The sequence below is a fragment of the Rhea americana genome, unplaced genomic scaffold (assembly GCF_003343005.1).
Source record: "Rhea americana isolate MKP2758 unplaced genomic scaffold, rheAme1 scaffold_37, whole genome shotgun sequence".
In the NCBI taxonomy this organism is placed as follows: Eukaryota; Metazoa; Chordata; class Aves; order Rheiformes; family Rheidae; genus Rhea; species Rhea americana.
Window position 1 is genome coordinate 1,719,478 of NW_028186501.1, and position 25,466 is coordinate 1,744,943.

Here is a 25,466-nt window from a genome sequence, read left to right on the forward strand (position 1 = left end):
CAACACAGAGAGCCGTATCCGTTCTCCGCAACTTGCAACAAGTTCCTCTCCAGCCCCCATTCATAAAAGAGAGCAGAGCATGCGCCTTGGCGCCTCGGTGCCCACCCATTCATAGAGCCGGGAGGACGCGCGTGCGCAGAGAGGGTCGCTGCCCTCCCATTCATAAAATAGCCATTTTCCCAGGCAGCAGTTGTTGCAACATCGCGGCGGAGCGGGGGAAGCGGCTGCTGCTGCYGCCGCTGACAGCGCAGCGCCGCGCTCGCAGGTCCCTTCCCTCAGCTCCGAGGCGTTTCGTGCCAGGATTTTTGCAGGTCCAGCCCCCCCCCATCTGTCTCGGATTTAGGATTAACTCGCCTATTGAGAGATGATCTTAGCTGAATTATTTAAAGTAAGTACGAGATCTGTATTTATGAGCAAATGATAAATGTATTTAAGTGGAAAAATAAAGCCTATTCCCCAAGGCAAAATCTTGCACTATTTCTAGATGCATTTATCTCTTCCCTTGAAGATCACTGATCACAAGCATATTTCTGATTATGACTTTTCTAACAGCAATTATGTATAATTATATATAGTAGATAGTTGCCTAGTGCTTCACTACATAAAGGAGACTTGGCATTCTGAAGAAAAGAAAGATTGTTTCCTGCAGAATTTGCATTTTTTTTTCTGTGACTCTTACTTTCTATGTTTTTGCATTAACATCTGCATTTGGTGTACATATATGGCAGACAGGTTTTACCACACTTGCGTCAAGATTATTTGCAGGGTTTTTATACCAGAATAAGGCTCCTCTTTCTGTGGATGGAGTGTCTTTTCCTTCATTGCTTCTTCCTTCTCCCAAAAGAAGCATAGAAATATGGTCACCTGGACTGACAAATAAGAATTGGATATTTCTTACTGTAGGATATGAAAACTGATCGTACGTATTTCCTCTCTTTTCCAAAGCCCTGTAGCTTGCCAGTGTCAAGTAGTTCTGAGCTGTCTCCATAATAGGACACTTCAGAGATCAACCACTGGAGTGTCAGATCTTTCCTACATGGCCTTTGCTCTTTAACATTTTATTTCATGCAACTGTCCCTTTTTTTTTTCTTTTTGCCTTACTCCATCACTGTTCTGTTGTCTGTCTTGCTGTACACTTGGTCACTTCAGCTTTAAATGTGGATGGATTATGTATTTTAAAGGTTAGATAAGTCATAAAAAGGTGTGAATAGAATCATTTTATAAATGTATATGAAATATAATATATATGGAGAAAAATCTGTCTTGGCTGCCCTTCTTTACCAACTGCATAGCAAAGATAAGCTAGGATTTTATTTTCTGGTACCAGTCCTGGCGTCACAGGAGAAAGACAAGCCTAGAGACGACATGTTCTGAAAATTCATTATCAGAGGGGGAATGGAAAAAGCAGAAAGGGACGTATACGAGGCACAGAGGTCCAAGAGAAAAGCGGGATTGGGAGTGCAAACCTTGGAAATGGCAGTGCAAATGAATAGCAGCATTAATCATAGGAGGAAAAGGCTTCGTTCTTTCTCCTCGAGTGATCAAAATAGATCTGGTTTCTTGATTCAAATCTGTTATTGCACCCAACTTTTTCTTTAAAGGGTAAAAGAGACAGAAAAACACCAGTTATCCAGGGTAGAAAATGTACATCCTTGATTCTGTAAAACTTCTTGAGCTGCTGTCTTTCTTCCAAACTGTATTAAGAATATAATATGTCAAAAATCAGCTCAGAAATTGCTGTTCAATTAGGTAAAGTGAAACCCAGCTTTCTCAATATTAACACTTCCCTCCTCTGTCTTTATTTTGAGTTAAAGAATAAAGCTACAATTTGTGCACTGAATCACAATGATCTTGATGACTAGCTTCCCCCTTCTCCATATAAAAATGAATGATAGCAGGAGGAGGGGTTGTTCTCGGTTATTGGAACCCCACTGGGGATGTCTCATTGATAAATGTGCCATTTTCCATGGGCTACTGTGTTTCTGCTGCTAGAAGGGGCTCTATATTGGTATTATAAAATTAAAAGGCCTATTTCTGAATGCTGCAGTCCTTTTGAAATTCCCTATGAGGTATGTGGAGGGGAGAAATGATTTGCTCTTCTCCTGAAACAGCAAAACAAAAGCTGTTTTCATGGTATCATGACTAATTCCCATATCGTACTGGGAAATGCAACATCTGAAAAAGCACCCCTCCCCAAAACCATGTTATCAGACTTCAGTGAAATAAAATTCAGAATTACTTCAGCACTACATCAGTAATTAATCCATAGTTTTGATAATTTTCCAAATATTAATCATTAAAGCAAAAAAATTAATCATATTACTATTACAATTTCATGAATTCAGTCTGTTACTTACAACCGCCTTTTTACAGGCAAATCATTGCACAAGTATTTTGTTGTTCATTCTTTTCAAATCCAATATAATGTGTTTCTTTCACTTAATGTAAAATCCCTCTGATATGGTCAACATTTTGTACCATTAACTGAACAGATCGTATTTGAGTTCAGTTTTCTGGCCTTAGAACAGATGTACTTATCCAATAAAAAGCCTCAACTAAGAAATTTGAGTCCCTAGAGATCCAAATGTTCATGGGCCAAAATGTGCTTTATTCATTTACACCACAGGAACAGACTTTAACTGGACAGAGACAGCTTCTTGGAAGTCTACAGGTCTCACTTCCCAGCCTCTGAATTTCCAAGCTCTGGCAAGAATTTAACATCTCATTTGAAAAAGGGCAGGTTTCCCCTAATAAGCTTTCTAATTTTTTCCCCCCTTATTCCTGTTAGTGAAACTCTAGGTGTCTTTATTTGTATGAAGCTGTTAAGAGGAGGAACAAGAAGAATTAATATCAATATTTTGTCAATATTAATAAATAAGGGAAAGAGAAAAGAGCTTTTTYTCTTCTAAAGAATTTACAGCTTAACTCAATATTCAGAAAGCTTAACTTAGTCTCRATGAACTCCAACATTAGATATTATTTTTAATCACACATTTAAAATACGTGTTCCCTGAAGGTCTCTCTTAACCTTAAGTGTAGTCTTCCCTCATTAGAAGCCCTTATAGAAGCTTTTGACTTCCATCAGCAGCAGTGTGTCACTGATCATATCTGTGCTGTCCAGACAGGAGCATCCTTAATGCCACGGGATGGCATGGCAATGGCAGCATCTGCTCCTCTGCTGGGATTCAGGGGAAGCGAGGTCTATGTTGAGCCATCTTGTTTGCTCCAAAATGGTCTCTCCTGGAGGAAGTGAGCAGCATTCACCATCTTGACCATTTCCCCGGTTACTCACCAGGTCCCTGCTCGACCTCTCCTGCACAGTTTTGTGTAGATATTCTATTAAGCCTTCTATTAGATCTTCCCTTTGCAAGTACTTTTTGATAGCAAGGATAGCTGTTACATCAGATACCCTGGCTTCATTTTCAATTCACATCCTAAGCATTTCACTCTTTTCCAAATAGCTGTATAGATGACTTCTCAATTGCTGACAAATCTTGGCCTTCRGTGCTGTGCCAAGGCCAGAAAGGCAATATTTTCCCACTTGTTCAAAAGCACTGGATGCAGCTATGATGAGCTCTTTTTAGACAAGGTTTCCTAGATTGTATAACTAAACCACCACAGAAAAGACAGAATACAGTCATGATTCTCTTGAAAACAATGGTAAACTAGAGGGGCAACTATTCTGTATGGATTACAGTCAGTTCTGAATGGCGTTGGCATGCACAGATCTTGGAATACACGGCCTTCCTTGACTTTGGATGTTAAGTATATTGTTTTCAATTGTGATAGTTTTTTTTTTCTTTCTACATTCAGACTTCTATAAAGAAAACATTTCTCRTTTGATTTTCATCCTGTTGTCTCAGAAATTTGCATATCCTATACAGTAAAGAAGATGAGAGCTTCTACAGTACATTTACTGCAACTATTACTACAAATAATGTAAGCTTAATTAGGTGATTGCCATAGCTCCTTTAGAGAAAATATTTCAGCTTTTATGTGGATAATAAAAGGTCTAGCATTAGTAGARTGACCAAGAGAAAGCATGATGGAGCTGTCAGATGACAGGATTCTGGGATCTCTGGTCTCTGCTCCTCACCACAGCGAAACCCTAGGCCTAGGCTAACGCACACCCGGCGCCAAGCCCACAGCTCCCACAGGCTCCCGATGGATTTGGCCTTTTGCTTCTCTGTGGTCATTTCTCCATCCCCCCTTCACAAGGGGAGAGGGCTCTGTTAATACCATCGCTCTGCATCCCACACGAGCACCCTTGTAACAAGAAGTCTGAAGYAACGCTCAAGCCCCGCAAATGCTGCATGCTCGGTAATGCTCTGAAGTTACAGCACATATTTCTAGGCTCAAAAGAGGGGGCACAAGCTGCATCAGAACACATGCACAGGACAACCCAGCTTTACTAGAAAGTAGTGACTCTATCTGAGCAGTCCCAGGAGAAACCTTGGTTGGATGAGGTGAGGAGTTGTTCTGTGGGACCAGTGCCCTACCAACTCATGCGGTGCTATTAAGACTAAAATTCATTAAAAGTAGTAAGGTGGCCACTGATCTGGCACTTGCTGCCTGCATGGTTTTGGAAGAGTTGTAGGTGGCCATGTTGTTTCCTCGATCATGCCGGTGGTCTCTGGGTTAGCTGGACGCCCGGGCAGCACCCAGGGACCTGCCCTTTCCGCAGCGGCGAGCTCAGCTGTCTGCGTTTCCACACCGCGTCTTGAAACTTTCTGCATCGCTCAGAAATGGCGTGGGCAAGCTGCGCCACTTCGCGTGTGGTCCTGGGTGGACAGGAGACGGACCATGAGAGCTCAGTTTCTGTCACCTTCGAGGACCGCGAGCATCGCTGGCATCCCCCCTCTCCCAGCCTGGCTTTGCTCCTGCGCAGCGCCTCATTCTGCACGGCGCGGCTCTCWTTTTCATCATCCTGCTGTTACACTACATGCCTAACGCTGTTCAATACACGAGAAAGAACATATTAGAGCTATTAACTAATAAGTAATTAACACARTTACAAATGTTATATATGCCTGTACTTGGTTAAGCATTTAATTCTAKTTCTGTTTTGTTTCTCAATAATTAGAAGACAAACTATCCAACTCGACTTTGAAAATAAAAATAATAGATCCTCATTAGTTTCAACTGGAGAAACTGTTCTAAAAAAATTAATGAGAATAAGTTTTCCTGTAGGTTTGTATGACTTTCTCACAGAATTGCCTACAATATATAGTTTTCTATAAAATAATGTAGGCAAGTCCAAAATCCTATTAAAACTGTRAAACCACTTTCAATTTCATATGACCAAAGAATTTTACAGAACTTTTGAGTCTGAAATAATACCAAAACACTTTAAAATAACAGTTGGCTTCCCAAAGTTTTAGGATTTCAAGTTACCTAGTACAGTAATCATTTCAGATTGGCAATATCTAGGTGAGGAGATGAAACAAGAACTGCAGCATATTTGAGAACTTGATTTCCAAATACAGCATTAACTGCCTGAAAGGGAGTATATTTTGACTCCAAACTTKTATATAGTGAGCAACCATGGGAGATGGTGATTGTTAGTCCCTGCATGGGGAATAGGGATGGGGAAAGAGAAATTTTCTCTACACAGGAGGTTGTTGGCATTTTTGCTTTGAAAGCAAATTCATTGTTTCATTTACCTCTAAGAAATGAATAAATCGCAATACTAGAACATSCTCATGAGTTTTCCTTCCAGTTGTCTACTTGTAGAAAATTTTCTGTAGAGCTGCATCCAGTGAATTTGCACCTAAGTTAATGCAATAATATATACGTAATTACTGATGATCAAAGATTAACTAATTTTGTTTACAAGTATTGCGCATGGCATTTTTTTTTACTCAGAATAAAAAATGCAACTTATAGTCAGACTGGATTAGTGCTTTGGCAATGGATTACAGAGGTACGGCATAAAGTTATGTAGCTTTTGCAAAATCATAGTGTTCATACATCGTATAAAATCTCTTATTATTTTTTCCCCTTTTTTCTTTTTATTTTTTGAAACTACAATTTTCTTCAAAGGATGCGTCCTGTGATATTAAATCTGCTTGATCTGAGCACTTAATTTAGTGTCTGTGAGCAGTACCTGACAAGCACCTCTAGAGAGTGAAGGTCTGTGCGTAGTACAAGCCCCACGATGTCCAGTCCTGTCTTACCACAGCAGCCTGAAGAGCAGAAATGCCCTTTCTCAAGGGACTGGACATTTGCGGCTCATCTTGCCCATTCTTGGCCCTGGTGGCTTCAGCAGTCAGCCCCAGACCTTCTAGCTAAAGGAAAGAAAGATAAGAACGGGGGAAAAGGCAAGCAAGCCTTCCCTGGTCCCCACTGTCACCCAGGRCTGCTCTGGACATGCAGTGGCCAGTCCATATACTGAATTAGGTCATTTTAACATCTGAATCAATGCCAGCAACCACAAGACACAGTTGGCTGCTCTACAGAGACAAGCTAGGCTGGGTTCATGCCTTCTGAGCAAATGCAAGAGCTCCAAGGACACCCACCTTCAGCTCTTTTTCAAGGTCTTAAGTTTTTCCAGGTCACCCCAAATGCACCAATTTTAATTAGCGATGTGGCTGCAAGAGAAGTTGYGGTTTCCAAGATACCAAAATTGCTGCTTAAAGCCTGCTTACCCTGCATTAAATTACTTAATGCCTCATGGGGAGGCAGAAGGGGAAACGGGAAAGGGGGTGGTGTTGCATTTTGCTGGAGTGGCACTGTACTTTCCTGCTGACGAGAGCATCGTACCTCTTGATTCGTTACAAGAGTTTCTGGTATCCTTATATATCCTTGCAAGTAGCCGAGGTTTCAGAAGATGACTTGCTTGTATTGTTCCAGTCATCCTGGAACAGTTTCAGGCTGGTCACAGCTGCATTTTCCTCCCCTGGGGAACGCACTGCCCAAAAAAGGTCAACTTCTGATGCCTTTGGGGGTCTTCCAGCTTAGTCATCAGGATCCATGAATATACTCATAGAGGCAGATTTCAGCCTGCAAGAATTCAAGGAAGTAGTCAGACTTCTTGATCTGCTTCTGATCTAGAAGTCCTTACCCCCAATCCTGAACTGAATCCTGATTTTCTGCCRTAAGAGCTGGAATACGTAAGAGCTCTTCTCTCATACAAACATAGCAAGCATCTAGCACCCTTTGCTATGTCACATATTTCTAACAGCTCAGCCTGCCAGAGGCTGTCGGCAGCAGTGACTGATGCCTGCCACCAAATCTGAAATCTTTCTTTTCATGGGATGCAGGCATAAAGCTTAAACAGCTCAGAGAAAGACGCGCTCAAGGCATGTGCCAGAGAAGGCACATAGACACAAAAACGAGACCAAACATGCCGTAAGCCATCGCCATCGTCCTCGTCTAGGCAGATCTCAATGGGGGGAGAGCCTCCTGGCAGAACGAGTGCCATCCAGAGCACTCTGCGTTTCAGCACTGGAGATATCTGACCTGGATCTGTCACCAGCAGTCTTAGTGCCCTGCTGAAGCTCTTGGCAACAAGGCCAGCAGCAGCAATGTAGTCATATTCCTTGGACAATTCCATAAGCATCATCAATTTACCTTGCTTAAGTGTACTTCTATGCGTTTAGTAAGAGCCGTTAAGGAAACCCTCTGCTCAGGAGAGAGAGGAAGGGCAGAAGTTGAGGGAGTGAGTGTAGCAGTAGCATCAGCACGGGTGGTGGGTGCATCTACGGGGCTTCCGAGGGGATCTCGGCAAGAGAGGCCGTGTCCAGCAAAAGGCTCTAGGCATTAGGAGAGCTGGGTCTTTTTTTGCATCTCTTCACTCCAAAGGTTTTAGCCAAGTCTATTCTGTGCCTAGATATCTGTGGGGTCTGCTCCTGCCTCAGCTTCTTACCGAGCTCATTTTGGCAGAAGAGGTTTGACATGTCAGTGCTTCCCTCCCCCTTGCTTTGCAGGAATGGTTTGCCTGTTAGTAAACTGAGCTGAAGCACTACTGTTAAGAAAAAAAGAGGGTGAAAAATTTTCAACCTTAACTATCCYAAAGCACGGAATTTAGTCCAGGGTGAATCTTTCTTCTGTGATAATTAACTGAAATCCTGATTAGCATGACTGCAGCTAAGCCATCTTTTAATGTCTGCCTGCATACGGTTGTGTCCCTGTGTTTTAAGTTTTTGGGGTCAGGTGTTTCTAAGAGTAAAAAATATTTGCTACTTACGGCTATAATCCTTCTGCAAATTAACCCGACGCCACCAGTGCCACTCAACATCTCTGTGAGCCCTGGACCGTTGCGGGCTCTCTGCACGGGCAGAGGCAGAGATGTCACCTCAGGGATCAATGGCTTTCGTCACCGCGAATGCRGGCGCACGGTGCACCTTAAAATAAATTCAGAGCAAAACGCAGAGCCGCATGTTAGAGGTTATTTAAAAATCGGGGCGAGGTGCCGAAGGCAGCACCGTGAGCGTGGCAGAGGCGCCGGCAGCCGGGCTGGTGGCGCGGCTGCACGTGCCACCATTTCCTCCAGCTGCCTCCCGTCCCCCATCAGCTCTGCCGAACGCGCTGGCTCCCGCCCAAACATCTGCATCTCTCGCCTCCACAGAAAAATCCTGTGAAATCTAACTCTTCCTGCAAGCATAACATCCAGCTGATAGGCAACTGAGTATAGGCTGATAGGCTGCTAGACTCTGATTTTGCAGTAAGTACTTTTTCTATCATGATACTGGATTCTTCACACACATACACACACAAAATATTTTCCTTCTGAATGCCCCGTAGCTGTGAGAAACATTGCATATTTTTATTTTTGAAATAATTAGAMAATCTGCTTTAAAACCTCTCTGATTTCTAGAGTTAGGGTGTCAAGGAGCTATGAATAATGGAATAAGTAATTTGGATGAATGATGATTAAGAAGACCCAGTAGTGAATTCTAACTAAAGAGGAGTCACGGCACAAAGACAGTACAAGAAGTACCACCATCTTTACTGGTGGAAAAGCAACATTTTGCTGCTGCTCTTGCACAGCGGCTGCAGAAAAGCCCAGCCAGAGGCCCTGGTGCCGGCCCGCTGGGAAAGCGGGTACCGCACGGCCCGCGCCGTGCGCCTAAAATGCACTTCCTTTCCTCCTTCCAAAAATTTCATAATTAGTTCATGCTCCAGTCTGTGTACAGTTGTTGAATCTGTGAACTTTAATTAGCAGGAGGATGTGCATTTATAGCTATGGCGCATACATTCACTGCCACGCTTCCTCTTCTCCCGTGTTTGTTGTAGCCTAATGCAGCTTTTTCCTGACTTTTTTTTTCCCCCTAGGCTTTTCCAGACTGCTGTAATACTAAAATCTTTCATGTTTTGTTTGGAGACAAACAACTTAAAATGCCTTAAGCAGTTCACTACTTCCTTTTTCATCACACCAGAAGCTTTTCCCGTCCTGTAACTTGCGCTGAAGCTTTACTCACCACTTCTTCAAGCTGATCTCCAACGCTGTATTATTTATGAATAAAGGTCACCCGGGGAGGAAATGGCACATCTACGAGAAAACAATGTGCACTTTCTAAATTTGAACCAAGTAGTTTCCGTTCTTTGATTTAAGTTTAGTTACTTCCTGTGGTTTCTTGCCCTGTGCCGCTGTTGAATCTCTGGATCTGCTCCAGGATAAATTGCACTCTTGCAATGAAATTGGAAACTGTAGCAATAGACGGCTGAGCTAGTAAACAGCACTTACCCCAGACGTTAGTCCGCTTAGCGTCTCGGAGGGGAGTGCCCGATCACGCGGAGGTGCCGGAGGCCACGGAAGGCCAGCGGCTCCCGGCCGAGCCGGCCACCAGCCCTCCGGCAGCGGCCGGGGCGGCGCGGGGGCGGCGAGGCAGCACCCAGCACCCCGCGCCGCTGGCGGCTCCCGCCTGCACCGGCCCGGCGGCACCTTGGCTGGGGAGAAGCCCTGAACCTCAAATAAACCGTTTCAGGAGGTTTGCTGGCTAAAACACGGAGCCGAAGCACCCCGCGTGGTGCTTCCCACGCTGCAAAGGAACCGCGGGGCTGCGGGAGCAGCGCCCCGGCCGGGCCGGTGGAGCCCTGCCGGGCCGAGGCAGGGGCAGGAAACCCCTGCAAAGCCGGGTTTTCCACCCCAGCAAGTGCCCTGGCTCTGCTTGACGCAGGTTTAGCTTGTTATAACCTCTGCAGACTATCAGCTGCAGCAGCGAGCCCTGCTTGCCTGGGGTCGTGGATTAACGTGGTAACGACACGCTCTTTCTCCCCCCACCCCCTTCTGTCTCCTCTGCTTCCCCCAGGATACCTGAAAGCGTTTTTTTCCGCCGGCGACTGGGCCTGCTCTCAATGGAGCCCCGGGTCCCCCACAACATCACCGTGGTCCCCAACGCTGTGATGGTCCAGCCCTTCCTGGACAGCCGCATCCCCTACGGGAGGCTGCAGCACCCGCTCACCGTCCTGCCGATCGACCAGATGAAGGCGACGCACCTGGAGAACGACTACACCGACAACCCCACGGCCCCCCAGGCGGGCGCCCCGCGGCCGCCCCGCGGCGGCCCCGAGCCGGGCCCGGGCAGCCAGCCCCCGCAGCGGTGCCCGCAGGACGTCACCCACCCCTGGATTTCCTTCAGCGGGCGCCCCAGCTCCATCAGCAGCAGCAGCAGCACGTCTTCAGACCAGAGGCTCCTGGACCACATGGCCCCGGCTCCCGTGGTGGAGCAGTCCTCCCCGCGCGCGGTTCGGATTCAGCCCAAGGTGATCAACTGCAAGCCCCTGGACCTGAAGGGACCCGCGTCGCAGGAGCTGGACAAGCACTTTCTGCTGTGCGAAGCCTGTGGGAAATGCAAGTGCAAGGAGTGCGCCCTGCCGCGGACGCTGCCGTCTTGCTGGGTGTGCAACCAGGAGTGCCTCTGCTCCGCGCAGAACCTGGTCAACTACTCCACCTGCATGTGTCTCGTCAAGGGCGTCTTCTACCACTGCACCAACGAGGACGACGAAGGCACGTGCGCCGACCACCCCTGCTCCTGCTCCCACGCCAACTGCTGCGCCCGCTGGTCTTTCATGAGCGCCCTCTCCCTGGTGCTGCCCTGCCTGCTCTGCTACCTGCCGGCCACCGGCTGCGTGAAGCTCTCCCAGAGATGCTACGACCAAGTGAGCCGGCCGGGCTGCCGGTGCAGAAACACGAACAGCGTCATCTGCAAGGCGCTGCCGGAGGGCAAAGCAAGCAGGCCGGAAAAGCCTTTCTGACGGCCTGGGGGAGGGCGCTCCGAGGAGGGCCGCCGAGTCCGGCTTTTCTAACAACCTGTGTTCCGAGGATGACGTTAGTCTTTCRCCTTCGGGGAAAGCAGAAGCCGCTRTTTCCACAAACTGGAGCACTTTGGGTTATTCAGGGTTTTGGAACTGATCAGAACATAAATAGATGGGGCCAGAGGAGGATTCTCACTAATTGCGAGTGAAGGCTGAAACCCTCTGCATACCAYGAAGTACAGCTGCTCGAGAGCTCCGGGTCCAGCGTGCCGGCTGCTCTCCATGCCTGCATGCCGCGACCSATTAACTGCTCCCCCGGCAGGCACGTCAGCACAAGCAATACCCATTCCCAGCTGCAGAGGCTGCGCTGGATTCAGACTTAGGGTGGGGTTCTGGGTTTTGCTTTCTTTCAAAACTCTGGTGTGTTACCAGCAGCCCGTGGCAGGTAACGGGTTAAGTCCCTCCTCCTCCTCCTCCTCCTCCCTCACACGCGTGCCATTAGAAGGGCCCGTTGCACACCCAGGATATGTTTCCCTGAAGCTTTCCTGGTCCCTCCGAGTTTTGGAACCAGAAGTAAACCCACGGTTGTTTGCGTAGGTATACTGCTTTCTCTGTCTCCACCCGGCCACGCGGATGTGGACTCTTTCTTCTGAGCGAATTGCGGCAGGGTCGCTCCCTCCTTGCAAGGAACAACGGCAGAACGTGTCCACGCAGCCGGCGTGTCATTTTGCCAGTGAGCTTATCTGTAGCATCACGTTTCATTCAGTGGATTTCTAAATGCTAATTTCACGTCAACAGTACAAAGCTGTTCCAAAAGAATACCGGTCAAGTCTCATTTCCCCGAGGTGCACGCTTGCTCAGCAAACGCTGGCRCGGAACTAACTTACCCCCTCCAAGTCCAGATGTCCAATATCTGTTTGTTTCTCTCAAACTGTATTAAGAAGTCATGAAAACCTATGCGTAGAGCACACGAGGTTATATTTTTATAGGGATATCAGTCCAGTACCTCCTCTCCTGGAACAAGCTCTTTGCTCGTTAAACAGTAAGATAATTTTTTTCACCTTGGGGAAGAACGACAATTGCTTGAAGTACATCCCATTGCCYCGTTTCTATTGCTGCTGTTCAACTTTGGCCTGTTCTGTACAAAAGTGTGTTTTTGTAAATGTAGAGAATGCTCTTAACGCTTATTTTAGTGTTAACAAAGCCTGGGAAAAGCCAAGGGAGGGCAGGGAGTGCATTTAAAGAGCCTGGCCATGGTTTTCCGTAGGTGAATCTCGTCGGCTTTGCCTTTGCGCTCACCTTAGGGCGAGCTCTGCGCTCCCTTCAGGTGCAGCAGCCCCGTTCTCTCGACAGCTACAGCGTGATAAATAAAAATCTTTGTCCAAACATGCAACACTAATAAGTAGGTAGGTACTTGTTGCATGCTGAATTCTGATCTAGTCTCTCTCTCTCTTTTAAGAGGAAATTTCCTCAGCAAATGCACAGCAGCGACAGCAAAATGCCATCTCTGATTAGATAAGCAATAGGCAGAGYGCATGTAGCATTTTCCAGGGACCCCGTTTGCCTGGTGGCTGCGCAGGGGATGGGAGAGGACTGGCTGGAGTKTTGACATCTTTTAAGAATTCCTTTAACCTGGAAGGCTCAGGTTTTAGTTAAGTTCAACTGTAGATATTTATTGCGTGGGGAATTAAAGAAGAACTTTTTATATTTATTACATTTGCTAGGTGGTGTGTGTTAAATCATAGAAAAAGGGATACGGCATCTGTTACCAGGCACCGGCTCCTAGAGCTTCTCCTTGTGCTGAACGTAGGGGGACACCGGAAGGAAGGAAGCAGGTACAAGAGTTGTACAAAGGAGAGGGGAAAAGCTGAAAGGAAAAACTCCGCCAGACCAGCCGCRCTGTAGGCTGAATGCACAAGATGTTGTATTTAATAAGAGAAAGCGTTTGGCTGAGGCGTGGAYGGGCAAGGACACGCAGCGGCGGCGGTGCCCGCCCGCTGCTCCCCGCGTTTTCGCCTCTCCTGCCTCCGCCCCTGCGGATCACGGGGCGAGCCTGCAGCAGCCTGCTTCTTCCTCCCTTTCTCCCCAAATCCCAGCTCCCGCGTCCCCCTTCCAAGGTACTGGGACCTCCCACCTCCGCTGGGCGGGCGAGCGCCGCGGGAGCCGCCGGCATCGCGGGAGCCGCCGGCATCGCGGGCAGCGGCCCCCGGCCGCCCCGGCGCGGGCTGCTTCCCCTCGCCACGCACCCACCCTCCAAAGTTACCCCAGGAGGTTTTCTTTGTATAGAATATTTATTTTGAAGCTCTATTTTAATAGTATTTATTTTAGAAAGTCTACTATTGTAAGAGTTCTTCTGTTTGTGAAGAAAACAAGTACTGATGAATGTACTGATCTAGAAATTATATATATATATATATAAAAATATATATATTGTTAAATATACAAATGGCTGTTGCATTTTTTCTAAAAAGAAATCCGAACAAACGATTACGGCAACTCTTGTGAAACTACAGGCCCAGGGTGGCCCAAAGCGGGCCGCGGCCGGCGGCGTGCGGGCGCGGGGCGAGGAGGGGCCCGCTTGCAGCAGCCTCTCCGCAGAGGGCGGCGGCGCCTCCCGCACATTCATTTATTTTCGGAGAGAACAAGTGCAAAGGAGCAAAGTTTTTCATCCAAGTGCAAACACGGAAACTGCTGAGTAAAGCAACCGGGTTTCCTCCAGCGACACCCCGGCCGTGGGAACCGGCGCTGCGAGCAGCGGAAGCGGCTGCGCGGCGGCGGCTCGGCAGCCCCCGCTCCGGCCGCCGYGGCCCGTTTCCCCTCGCGCGGCGCCAGGAGCAACCGCATCCGACCGCGGGGGCAAGGTGGTAAGGTTGCAAAGAGAGAGGCAGAGCTGAAAGCTCACCGCCAGTTCCAGGCGGCCGCCTCGTCCCTCGGAGCTCAGCCCCGAGAGGGCCCCTCCCGCGGGGGCCGAAGCACCCAAAGCACCGCGGCGCTCGTTAAGCAACGCGCTCGCCTCGAGCGGACGAGCTGAACCTGTCCGACCCGAGATAAAAAGCTTGCTTTGAAGCTACCTTTAAAAATACTCTGTTAAAGTAGGTGTTTAAGGCAGACATTGAGATTTCTCCAGGGATTAGGAAAACCTCTTAAGGACAGGGTGAGATTTTTCAAYATTGCCAGTTGTGGGAGGGGGTGCGGCAACAAGCAAATTCAGGCAGAAATTGCATCCACCTTTGAAGACAAACATTGTGAAAACGTGGCTTCACACTAAGCATTAAATAAAGCRCCAGGGATGGGGCTTTTTACTTAACGGAAGCTCAGCGGGTTTTTTGCCTGGGGGACAGGCCCGTTTCTCCGCGGTGAGCGGCCCCTGCAAGAACGGGAAGGACGAGGGGATGGGCCGGATCCTGGAAAAGGCAACGGGCGCAGCGGGGCCGGGGCGAGCCGAGCCGAGCCGAGCCGCCACCGGCTGCCCCGGCCCCGGCCCCGACCCCCGGGACACGGGGAAGCTGGAGCGGAGCCGCCCGCTCTGGCCCTTCTGCCGTTGAGGAACCAGCTGCTCCAGGGGCAGCAGCGTTTCCCCGCCGCAAGCGCCGGCTCCCGAGCCGGCGCGGGGCTCCCCGGGCTCCCGAGGGGCCCCAGCTCGCTCCGCGCAGGCCCAGCGCCGGCCGCTGCTCTCCGGCGCGTCTGCAGCGCGCCTCCGCGGCGGGCAGACCCCAAAGCAGCTCCCACGGAGCTCGTTTGCCAGACCGAAACCACCGAACCCCCCGGGGCCCGAGGTCTGCCGGCGCAGCGGGGAGGAAGGCTTCACGCTGCTCCTCCGGTTCCCACCCGTTCGCCGCTCAGCGCCGCAGCTCTTGTTGACGTTTTTCTCCCCTTACAACAAGGAATAAATAAAAGTTTATGCACGGAGAGATTCTCATGAATAAATCACAGAACCAAGTTCCGCTCGACCCTAGGCGTGTTTGCGATTATGCTGCACCGTTACGCAACTGGCTTTTCCTAATCAGAAACATTATATTCTTCTTGGAGCGTGAAACTGGGACATTCTGCACCACATCCCGCCGGTTTAATTACTGCGCTGGAGCGCCCGGCCGCCTTGAGAGAGGAAAGGATAATTTAAAAAAAAGCAAAAAACATGCACGACCCCGAGCTGCGAAGGAAACCGTTCTACGTCGTCGCCGGAGCCAGCCCGCCCAAGCAGACGCTGAAGCGGCGCGAGGGGCCGTTTGCCGCCCGCGTGCTGCGGGCAGGAGCCGGGGAGGTGCCGGGGGCCCGGAGCGCCCTCCCCTTCAGCRCCGGCTCGGCTAAACGCCGCGAACGGCGGCGGAAACCCGGGACGGCAAACAATTGTAGGAACCCGCCAAGCCCCGATCCGCCGCGTTTCACGGGAAGCGCGATTTTAGATACCGCGACCTGTCTGTCTGAGGGGAAGCGGGCGATAAATAGCAGCCCGGTTGTTATCGAGCGGATGTGAGCTATTTATAAAAAAATTCTTGGGCTTTTTGAACTCTGTTTAAAGAGGCAATATCCCTCGCTTGAGTAATTGGGGGCCTAAAAGCCTAACGCAAACGAGATTACTCGGCTGCCCCGGGAAAGCCTCGCGCTCGCTTGCGCGTTTCTCAGGCCCCGAGCGTGGTTAAGCGGCTGCTGCCAGCGTGCCCGGCGCCGGCGCGGCACGCGGAGCAGCCGGCGGGGCCGTGCCGGTTAAGCAACGCCTCGCATAAGTGACGCACCTCGTCCGAGAGGGCTCCTACGTGCCTCGTCCCACGGCAGCTTCCCGGCGGGACTACGCCGCGGCCGGCTCCGACGCCCCGCGGGTATCGCCTCGCGCAGCGCGGCGGCCCGGGAGCTGGGGCGTTTCACGGGCGGCCGCGCAAGGCGAAGCAGAACGGGAAGCCCCCGGGAAGCGACGACACGGGGGGCCGCGCGGAGCGGGGGGGCCTCCGCGCTGAAGGGAAGCTCACCCCGTCCACCCCAGGCGGGCTCTGAGCTAATTTTGAATAACTTCGGGGTCTCTGTCTCTGCTGGGACAGCCACCATCCCACCAAGCCTCCGAGGGCATGCAAAGGCACGGGAGCCTTTCTGGCGCCCAGGTCCTCCGAGGCCAGGGCCGATGAACCTCTCTGCCAAGCACGGTGGGACACCAGGGCAGAAGGCTGCCTTAGGAGCCCAGGCCGTGCCAGGCGCGGCACGCTTAGCCTCCGCRCAGGGCGGGAGCGGCTTAGCGGATGGTGGCGTTGCGAGCCTGAACTTGGGGCTGGTTGTGTGCAAACCTTTGAGGAGAAGGCGCTGAAGGATGGTCTTCAGCCCAGCACCACCACCTTCGGGCAGAGCTACTTCCACCTGCAGGAGGCAACGCAAAGCCACGCCTGGCGCGCACCGCGGAAACCTCCCTCTCGCTCCTCCTCGCTGTCCCGTCATCCACGTGTCGGGATGCGGCACAAAATGAAGCCCTGGAAGGTTTTCCACCGACGGCATTTTTTGTTTCGCCGAGCGCAGCCGTAAGGCAGACCACACTGCTCCTGCGTGGGAACCACGCACCGAGCGCCCTGACAAAGCAGCGGCGCAGTCTAAAGCACACAGATGGGCTCAAAAGAAGGAAAACCATGGAATGAAGGATAACAAACAGCACGGAGGAACTCGCACACGGGATCCATTGGTGTTCATGAGTCACTCGGACCTTCCTGTCTCGTCTCCCACGCGGTGGGAATCCACTGTGGTCCGTCGTCTCCCCAAAGCCGCCGAGGTGCCGGTGTCCTCAGTGCCCGCGAGCCCGGGGGAGCCCACGCCAGAACGGAAGGAGATATAAATAAATATATTTATTTGTTTTTCATGCTTTTCCCCCCCCTTCTTGCCTTTTTTTTTTTCCCTAAAGTCAAAGCCTCACAAAACAGAGCAYTTCCGATGGCTTCAAAGGAAGCTGCTCAGATTCACTCAAACCAGCTCCAGACTTGAACATTTCATCCAAGCTGCAAATAAAACCCTGGCTAAACACATTTATATATTTAGAGACTTCCAGTACCAACTTTGTGTGAACAGATGAGAAGAAACGCCTGGTGAACCCGTTTCCCTGGCACTTGAAATCCTTCTCCTTTCCTCTCAGGAAAAAAGAAAAAGTCCCTCAACTAAAACCAGTCAATCTTTAACTTTCCAGTTCTCACACAGCCTGCAAGCTAGCGGAATTGCTCACATTTTTCCTCTTCCCCTTCTGTTTAAGGGCAGCACCTGGACAAGAATTAACCAGTCGAGGACGTGTCCTCCAGCAAGACATTCCACACCGCGCCTCCGCTCACGTTTCGTTCCGGACAAAGARCGGGTCCACAAGGGAAAAAAGTGGAATGAAAGAAATGTTGGTTCCAAACTACCCCAAGACAGAATTCTTGCACGCTCACATGACGATGGGCTGAACTGATAGCAAGCTCAAGAAAACAGCATTTACAGATTAGCTTTTCTGTAACTAAACTGCCTAGATGATCCATGGAAATCTGCACATGCTCAAAACTGGCAGTTTTTTGTGACGCAGAGGAAATCACAGCATTTGTTAGGCAAGAGCAGACCGCTCGCTCGTCAGGTTTATTCTCTTCCCTGGTCCACGACCACAGCCCAYGCGGCAGAGCCTGCTCCCAGCGCACTTTGGCCCAGCATCTGTAACACGCACAAGGAAGCCTACGGAAAAGTCTCTTACAGCAGATTCCCCCACGTTCTGGATCAGAAAGCCCATATTGCCTCTTTCGCTGGTGTGTAGCTCTAACAGCTGATTCTACTCAACAAAACATGGTTTGGCTCTGCCTGCAGACATCCCTGCCCTGCTCACCATGGTCCTGCCGGGGGAGAGGCCGCTTTCTCCGGGAGGGAGAGAGGAGAAGACTTATAGGCACACAGAGGTCCTTGAGCCGGCGACGTCCAACCTCCGTACGGCCTCGCTAAAAAGCCTGCTTTTCAGAAAGGTTTCCTTCTGCCTGCCCCATGCAAGCAGATCTTGGCAGAAATAACGTTAGGGACCCACATTTAACCTTGATTCCAGCTAAAAAAGGTGAAGCAGCAACTCAGGTAGCTTTAGCCCGTCTGCCAAACCCTCTTGCTCCTTCTTTCTTCTTCACACTGCTGAAGGCCGTTAAGGAGTTTTAACTTTTTACGATAAACATCAGTTCTTCCTCAAGACACTTCCTCACTCCTCCAGATATCTCCCAGGCTTTCTTTCCAGGCAGCCTTCCTCTGGCCCTCCCAGACGCTGCTCGGAGAGGCTCAGCTTTCCTGGGGTTAGCGGTGTTCACCCTTCGCATCCTCCTTCCAACTCACCCCCTCGGCGAAGGAGAACGAGCCCCGCTCCGTCCCCGYCATCCTGCCCAGCACCGCTCGACGCCCAGCCCGCGCCCGCCGCGGCCCCTTCGCCRGGGAGCCCGGGGCCGGGTCGGGGCCTCTGGGAAGGTCGGAAACGCCGGTCGGAGCCGGGCACGGAGCAGCACCGAGCAAGGAGCTTCGCGGCTGCCTCATCCCGACGCGAGCGACTGCGGAGGAGGCAGAGCGTCGCGCGGGAGCCGAACCCTTCGCACACCCCTCGCCCCAGGGCGGGCCAGCAGCTCAGACATCCCGAAGCGACCGTTGTACCTGGCAGAGATCCAGCAGCGGCGCTGCAGGCTTCCAGCCTCGTAGGGACTGTCAGTTATTGGGAAAACTCAATTTCCTAACAACTACTAAAGAGATACTCAAAATGATACCAAAATCATGGAAATTTTTTTCCATCATCAACATTGGTTTTAACTGATATACACACACACACTCATATTCTAAGCACCAAAATTGCCTCTCCCAATATTAATAATTAAACAAACAAGTAGAACTAGAACAACAACGGATCATAGTGTGTGTGTTTAATTTAAGGAGCTCCCGACGTTTTGCAAGTTAAGCTTTGACAACGTTCCTGTGGCTCGTCCTCCGCAGACACGAGCGCAGCGCGTCCAAGCTGCGTCTCCAGAGCTYGGCTTTGCCGTCCGGTAAAGCGGGGAACTCCGAGTCCTGCAGCGCGTCGGGGGACGCCGGCGTCCTGCTTCCAAGCCTCCAGCTTGAAACTCCCATGATGCAGAAAAATTCAAGGTTTTAAGGCTTGTGCTTAGATGAGTTTTAGAAATAACTTGTGCAACGTTCTCTAAAACCCCAAACCCAGCAATGCTGCAGTAACGTTGGTTTACCAGCAGCCTGCTTGAAAACCTTTGTTTGTTGTTCCGCATTTAGCGCGCGTTGCGCCTATTTTTGCYGCGCTGCGCAGAAGGGGCCGGATCACGGCTGCCGCTGCCCGAGCGGCGCTCCGGCGCCCGCGCGGTTCCCCGGCTCGACGCCCGTCAGCAGCGGGCCGTGCGGGACGGGGCGCCGCGCGCCGGAGCGGCGGTGGCTTTTCCCAAGCGACCGGGCTCCGGAGGCGGCGCTGCCTCGGGGCCAGCTGGGGCTCAGGTAGCGCAAAAGCTGCGGCCACCCCGGCGCCGCTGCCCTTTCTGAGCCCCAGATTCATACGGCTTGGCCGGGCCTCGGGCTTGGTCGCCGGTACGGACACGCACGACTTCTTTCCCCCTTTTGTGTTTTTGTCTGATGATTTGCACGACCAGCTTAATAAAAGCTTAGACCAATAACCCAAAACACACAAAAACGTAATGCTGTTCTATACTAACTTCTGAAGCCCTTCACTGACTGCAGGAAGAAATTACATTAAAGCATTAAAAAAAAAAAAAACACACACACACATATGGAAAAAAAATATATGTATAAAAAACTGCCCACTTAAAGGTCCAGGGCTGTTGAGCTGGCCCTGAGCTAACATGCGATGGTGAGCAGAAGTTTTTGCTGCGACGGCACCTTCGTGCAGYGGTGGTTTGGGCTCAGAAGTGCAGATTCAGGCAGCTGCTCACAGCAAAGATTTAGGGGGGGAGAAACATCCCCCTCGGTGGTCCGTCAGGAGCGGCGCCGACGCGCACCGGAGCTCTCGCCCYGCAGCCGCCCGGCCCTGGCGCGCGGCCCCGTTTACACGCCGCGAGCYGATGGAGGAAAACACTCAGCAGAAGCCTTAAAACCCAAAATAATCCAAGCAGCAGCCCAGCCACAGGTAAGCAGGAAGGCTCGGGAGTAACGACTGCCCCAGGAGCACAGAAACATCCCTCCTCCGGGCAGGACGCRCGGGAGCCGCGGACCTTGAGCTGCCGGAGGAAGTGCCCATTCCCGCGGCTCGCTGCGGCGATCAGCTTCGCGCGCGGGGCGAAAGGGGGAACGCGGGGGCTCGCGGGAGCCGCGCCGTCCGGATGGGACGGAAACGAGGCCAGGTTAAAGCGCTCGGCATAAGAAATATTCAACAATATATACATTATGTGTAATTTATATGCACAYGTATTTCATACATCCAGCGCGCGTGCGTTTGCACGTGCGCATCCCTGTCGGCACCGCGAGCGGCGGGATGCCCCCGCGCGGGGCCGCAGGCTGCGGCAGAGCCCCAGGGACGCGGTACAAGCCCCAGTTATTTCATTTATCAACGGGTCTTAAGACTTTTGGATGAAAAGCGTTGCAGATGAGGAAACCCATCAAAGCCTCTCTGGTGGAGATACGACCCTGCTTATTACCTGCGCTAATTGCGGTGGGAATTTTTGGGGCAGTATCCCATCATCCAAGAGCTCACTCTTGGATGTTGTTTAGATTTTCCGTGTGTGCACGATCCCCGCAGACTTGGCCTGCTCTCCGTGTCGAGCTCGCGCTCGGCAGCAGTACGCGGACGGGACGGACGGGGGAAGCAAGGCGGGCGCTCGCGGCCGTGCCCCGCGCTCGGGCCGCCCGCGCTTCCCCGCGAAGCCTTCCTCCCGCTCTGGTCCGGTCAGCGCGGCGCAGAGCCGCGGCAGCCGGAGGAGAACCGGCCGCAGAGGCAGCAGCGCGGCGGGGACGAGCCCCCGCGCCCTGCCGGGGCCAGCGCCGGGCCCCGGAGCACCGCTGACCACGTGGATTTAATAGCTGAGCGAAGCCGGTTTCGGAACTACCCAAATTCCGCCTCCGTGAGGCACCGGGGAGCACAGGCTGGGAAAGGGAAAAAATAAACGAAAACCAAGCAAAYCCCTCTTGTGCCAGTTCTGCATTGCTTTAAAAGGCGACGGGAGCATTCAAACAAGCAGCAACGGCGGGCTCACAGAAATCAGCCCAACGTGCAGAACCAGCTAAAGGGACTAAGAGCAGACTGAACACTGGAAACGGTGAGCCAAGCTCATCGGGATCGGAAAGGAGACTCCCCAGCTTGATTGCAGAAAGCAATTTACTCCAATTAGCAGGGACATAAACAAGCRGTTGCTTAATGGAGGTATTGCATCTCCAAAGAAAGCAAGCGGTTTAAGTTGCRTCTCCTCCTTGGCACGTGCCGAGCYTCRGGACGTGTTTTACGAGTGACGGGTTGGAATAACCCTGCGGTCGCCGTCGAGTCCCGCATCCTGCGCAAAYGCGTCTCAGGCAGAGCGACGCAATCGTGTCCGCGTTGGGATGTTTGAGCCATTTTCCAAGCCCAGCAGATACGTGTAAAGAGAAAGGGAGAGCGCCGAGGAGAAATCCGTCGGGAAGAGCTTTCCTCTCCCTCCCTCCTCCGTGGGATAGCGGCGGCAGCTCAGCGCATGCCCGGGGGAGCTCGCAGCGGCTTCGGCACGTCCGCGCCCGGGAAGCACTTCTCCCTCCCGTTTCCGACGGAGCCGGGGCAGGAGCGGCCTGGCAGAGCCCTTCCTAGGGCACCGGCACCGAGGCAGGACCAAGGGAGGCTTCTGGTGTCCGACACATCCTACGTTGCACTTCCCTTTGCTAAAATCCACYAATGGATTTACRTGGAGCATTTTGGAGCCACTTCACRTCTTCTGAGCTGCAGGCTCAGCAAGCAGACAAATTCCTCCGAGAATTTGGGCGCTTTTGTTCCAAGCGGACTAGAATCAGGGAAACGGAGTCTCCCGGCTTGTACCGCCTCCACGGGTGCCGGCGGCTCGGACACGTCCCCGTGGGTCACCGGCCTGGGCTTTGCCGGCCCGAGCCGTGGCCCGCGGCGCTCCCCTCCCCGCGGCGCTCCCCTCCCCRCGGCCCGCAGCTTGCCCGCCGCCGCGCTGATCCAGGCCCCGGGGCAGCCGAAGGTCCTGCCCGTGCCCCAGCTCTGCGTGACCGCGGGGACTCGCCGGTACCTAAAAGCAAGCAGCGACCGATCCAAAGCCATCGACACCGCCCTCTTCGCGGGGCGGCAGCAAGTTCAGTCCCGCAGGCTCCACAGCCCCCCTTTGCCCCGGGCTTACCTCGGGGAGCAGCCCGGCGCCGCGGTCGCGCCGACCGAGCGGCCTCCGCAGCCCCAGCAGAGCCGTCCTGGCCCCGGCCCCGGTCCCGGTCCCGATCCCAGGGCAGCCAACGCCAGMCGGAGACTTCGGGGTCCGGCGAGGGGCTGGGGTTTGGCTGCAGAGTCCRGTGACCAAGGGCTTCCCAGGGAAGCTCCTTCGCCTCCCCTGCACGACCCCAACCGCACGTCCACGCTTCTGCGCTCAGCCGCACTGAGTTACCAAGTACGCGTGCAACGTAGCGATCTTTTGGGGATTTTTAACCTTTAACTGGCACTGCAGCATGCACATCTCTCAACTTCAGTTTTCAGACACCTATGGCAAATATCTTCAGTGGTTAGCATGTGTGCTTCTTTTCTTCTTCATCCCCTTGCATGCAGTGCCTTYGTTACATTTTGTTAATACTCACTTGGCTGCCCCCAAAGCATTTGCTGCAGCCAATATCCTGTTTCGCGTSTCCCTTATATTTCAATCTGCAGGTGTTTCAGGTCTCTCAATTTACATTTCATCTGGGGGGGGTTAAAACAACCCCTGGTCAAGGCTGAGATTTGTGTTATCCTTTGCATTATTAATTGCACCTGCAGACTTAAATCGATCTTTATCTTTTGCATGGGTGGGTTGCCATCCTTTTGCAAAGTTAGGGTTAGGGCTTTGACTGGGGTGAAGAAACCCTGCTCCTGCTGCCACCTTCCCTGTGCCTGCAGGACCTTGCTGGTGGTCATGCTTTTCCTAGCTGTGACCCAGGATCACCCTTAACTTCACCATAAAAACTAATTCCTGTATAGAGGAACAAATTCTGGTAACCCCCCCAKTTTAGCAGTAAGGATTTTGTAGCAGTTCAGCTAACCCCTGTGCAATGAAAGCAGTAACTTGGGCATCCCCTCGTCCACGCGAGCCACGCGCCCGGCCTGAGGGATGGCTGCTCCCAGGGGTTATCCCCTCCGCCGTCCGCCGGGTGAAGCACTCGCGGCTTCCAGCCAGCCACAACACAAAACACAAGGGCTCTTTTTTTTTCTTTTCTTTTCTTTTTTTTTTGCATTTTGATTTTGCATGTTGATTTTGCATGTGCTGCTCCCATGCAGGGAGCAAGTGCGGGTGCTGCCGGGGCACAAGCCGTAAGCTTTGCACCACGGGGCTGCGCGCACCACGGGCAGCCCCAGCCCCGGCCTGTGGCACACGGCACGGCACGGCACGGCACGGGCTCCAGAGCCGCCCTCCGTGCCTGCTGCACCGCCGACCTTTGCTTGCTGCAGATTAGTGGCTGGAGCCAGTTGGGCTTGTTTGACTTTTGTTGATGGTTATTAGGAAGAGGAAGCGCCAGAAGGGATTTTGACCTCAAGTTTAAACCAATTCCAATTAGAGCCACCGAGCCTTTAATTACAGCTCTCGARCCACTTTGCTTAAAACAGCAGCAAAAAGCAAACACAAAAGCCAGGCGAATACGGGCTTCCTCTTCTATCCCCCCTCGATTCGCCGCGGTGTGCCTGTCGGGGGTTCTCGTTCCTGGGCTGGCAGGCGCTGCCCTTTCCAGGATGCGTCCCGCCATCGATTTCTTTGCGTTAAACTGTCTTAGGATTTAAAGCGCGTCTCTTCCCGTGGCGCCTCCCTCTCGCAGCGCTTCGGGGCGCCGCTCGCTTCCCGCGCCGGGCTGTCGCGCCGGCTCCCTGCCCCGGGGCCGACCCAAGCCCGGCTCGAGCGACTCCCTGCAGCCCGGGGAGAGAAAAGCACAGGAAAAAAAAAAAAAAGGAATGGCCAGTGCTCATATGAGGATAATTTGTAGTTTCGAGAAAAGCACAGGAAAAAAAAAAAAAAAAAAAGAACAGGCCACGTTTTGTATTTAAATGSTCGCAGAAATTTGTCAGCAGTTGGCCACTTTCCCGCCCTAGCCCGGCGCAGAGGAGCGGGTTAGTTGAACGCTTGCGCGTTGGGGCTGCGGTGCCGGAGAAGGGCCGGTGCCGGGCACCGCCCGGGGCTCGCGCCGCGCTGCGGACGCCAGCAGGATTTTGATCACCGGGATCGTCTCTAATTGCCTCCAGCAGGCACGAGAAGGGCAGGCTGTCGCACARGGAAGTCTCTAAATAATTGTTTCCTGTGTCTATTTTCCGTTCCCCGAGTTCCCTAAACCTAACTCACGCCTGGAGCCAAGCCTTCACCGCCAGCTGGCTGCAATTCGTGCATCGCGCCGAGGGCAGAAGCAGACGTCAAACACCCGCGGCGCGGGCACGCGCGCGCGCCGGACCCTGCCGGGCGGCCGGGGCGGCGCCAGGAGGCTCTGCCCCCGCCGAGCTGCTCATCCGCGGAACGGGCGACGCGCGACATCGGTGCGCTCTGCCCCGGGAACCAACCCTGCCGCTGCTGCCGACGGCGAAGCCGCTGCACGGCCGACACRCGCGACTTGCTGATTGTGAAAATAGCACACCCACAGATACTCCGAGCACAAGGGAAGAGAAGTGCATTGTTATTTATGCACAAAACATTATCCAAAGGGTTATGCAAACCCCCCGGGGCCGCGCGCAGGACGCGGGCGCTCCTCGCCACTCCGCGTGACCGCGGCTCTCAGCGTAGATACACGCGACGCCGAGGCTTCGACACAGCTCGTGATGCAGGAGGAAGGCACACGGCTCCCTCAGCCCGCTGCCGGGCGGCAAAGGCTGAGCTGCTGCGAGCTCGCTTTCCCGAGCAGCGAGCGGGCTCAGGCTTTTGCGACAGGGCTCGGCTGGCTGGGCCCCCTCTGCGCCCGCGCTGTGAAACGCTTTAACACGGGGAGGGGCGAAAATCGCCAATAAAGCAGCGTGCAGGTGCTCTGCACCCAGGGAGTTTTCCAAAAGGCACCTCGGGCTCGCTCCGCGCTCGCGGCTCCCTCTTCCCCCGCGCTGCTTTTCCTTCGGCGCGGGAACGGGAGCCGGGGCCTCCACACGCGCTTCCTACGGCGCCGGGAGAAGCAAG

The 25,466-nt window shown here is 52.5% G+C and overlaps 1 protein-coding gene across 1 annotated transcript; it reads left to right on the forward strand.

The window, feature by feature from the left end:
- Positions 1 to 195: 195 nt before the first annotated feature.
- SPRY4 (sprouty RTK signaling antagonist 4) lies at positions 196 to 13,499 on the forward strand. The gene is made up of 2 exons (XM_085312736.1): positions 196 to 388; positions 10,254 to 13,499. Exon 2 carries the CDS (start codon positions 10,300 to 10,302, stop codon positions 11,197 to 11,199), a length of 900 nt encoding a protein of 299 aa, XP_085168862.1. The 5' UTR covers positions 196 to 388; positions 10,254 to 10,299; the 3' UTR covers positions 11,200 to 13,499.
- The last annotated feature ends 11,967 nt before the right edge of the window (positions 13,500 to 25,466 follow it).

Coding starts and splice junctions, on each gene's coding strand:
- SPRY4 (XM_085312736.1), top strand. CDS start 10,300: ATGGAGCCCCGGGTCCCCCACAACATCACCGTGGTCCCCAACGCTGTG.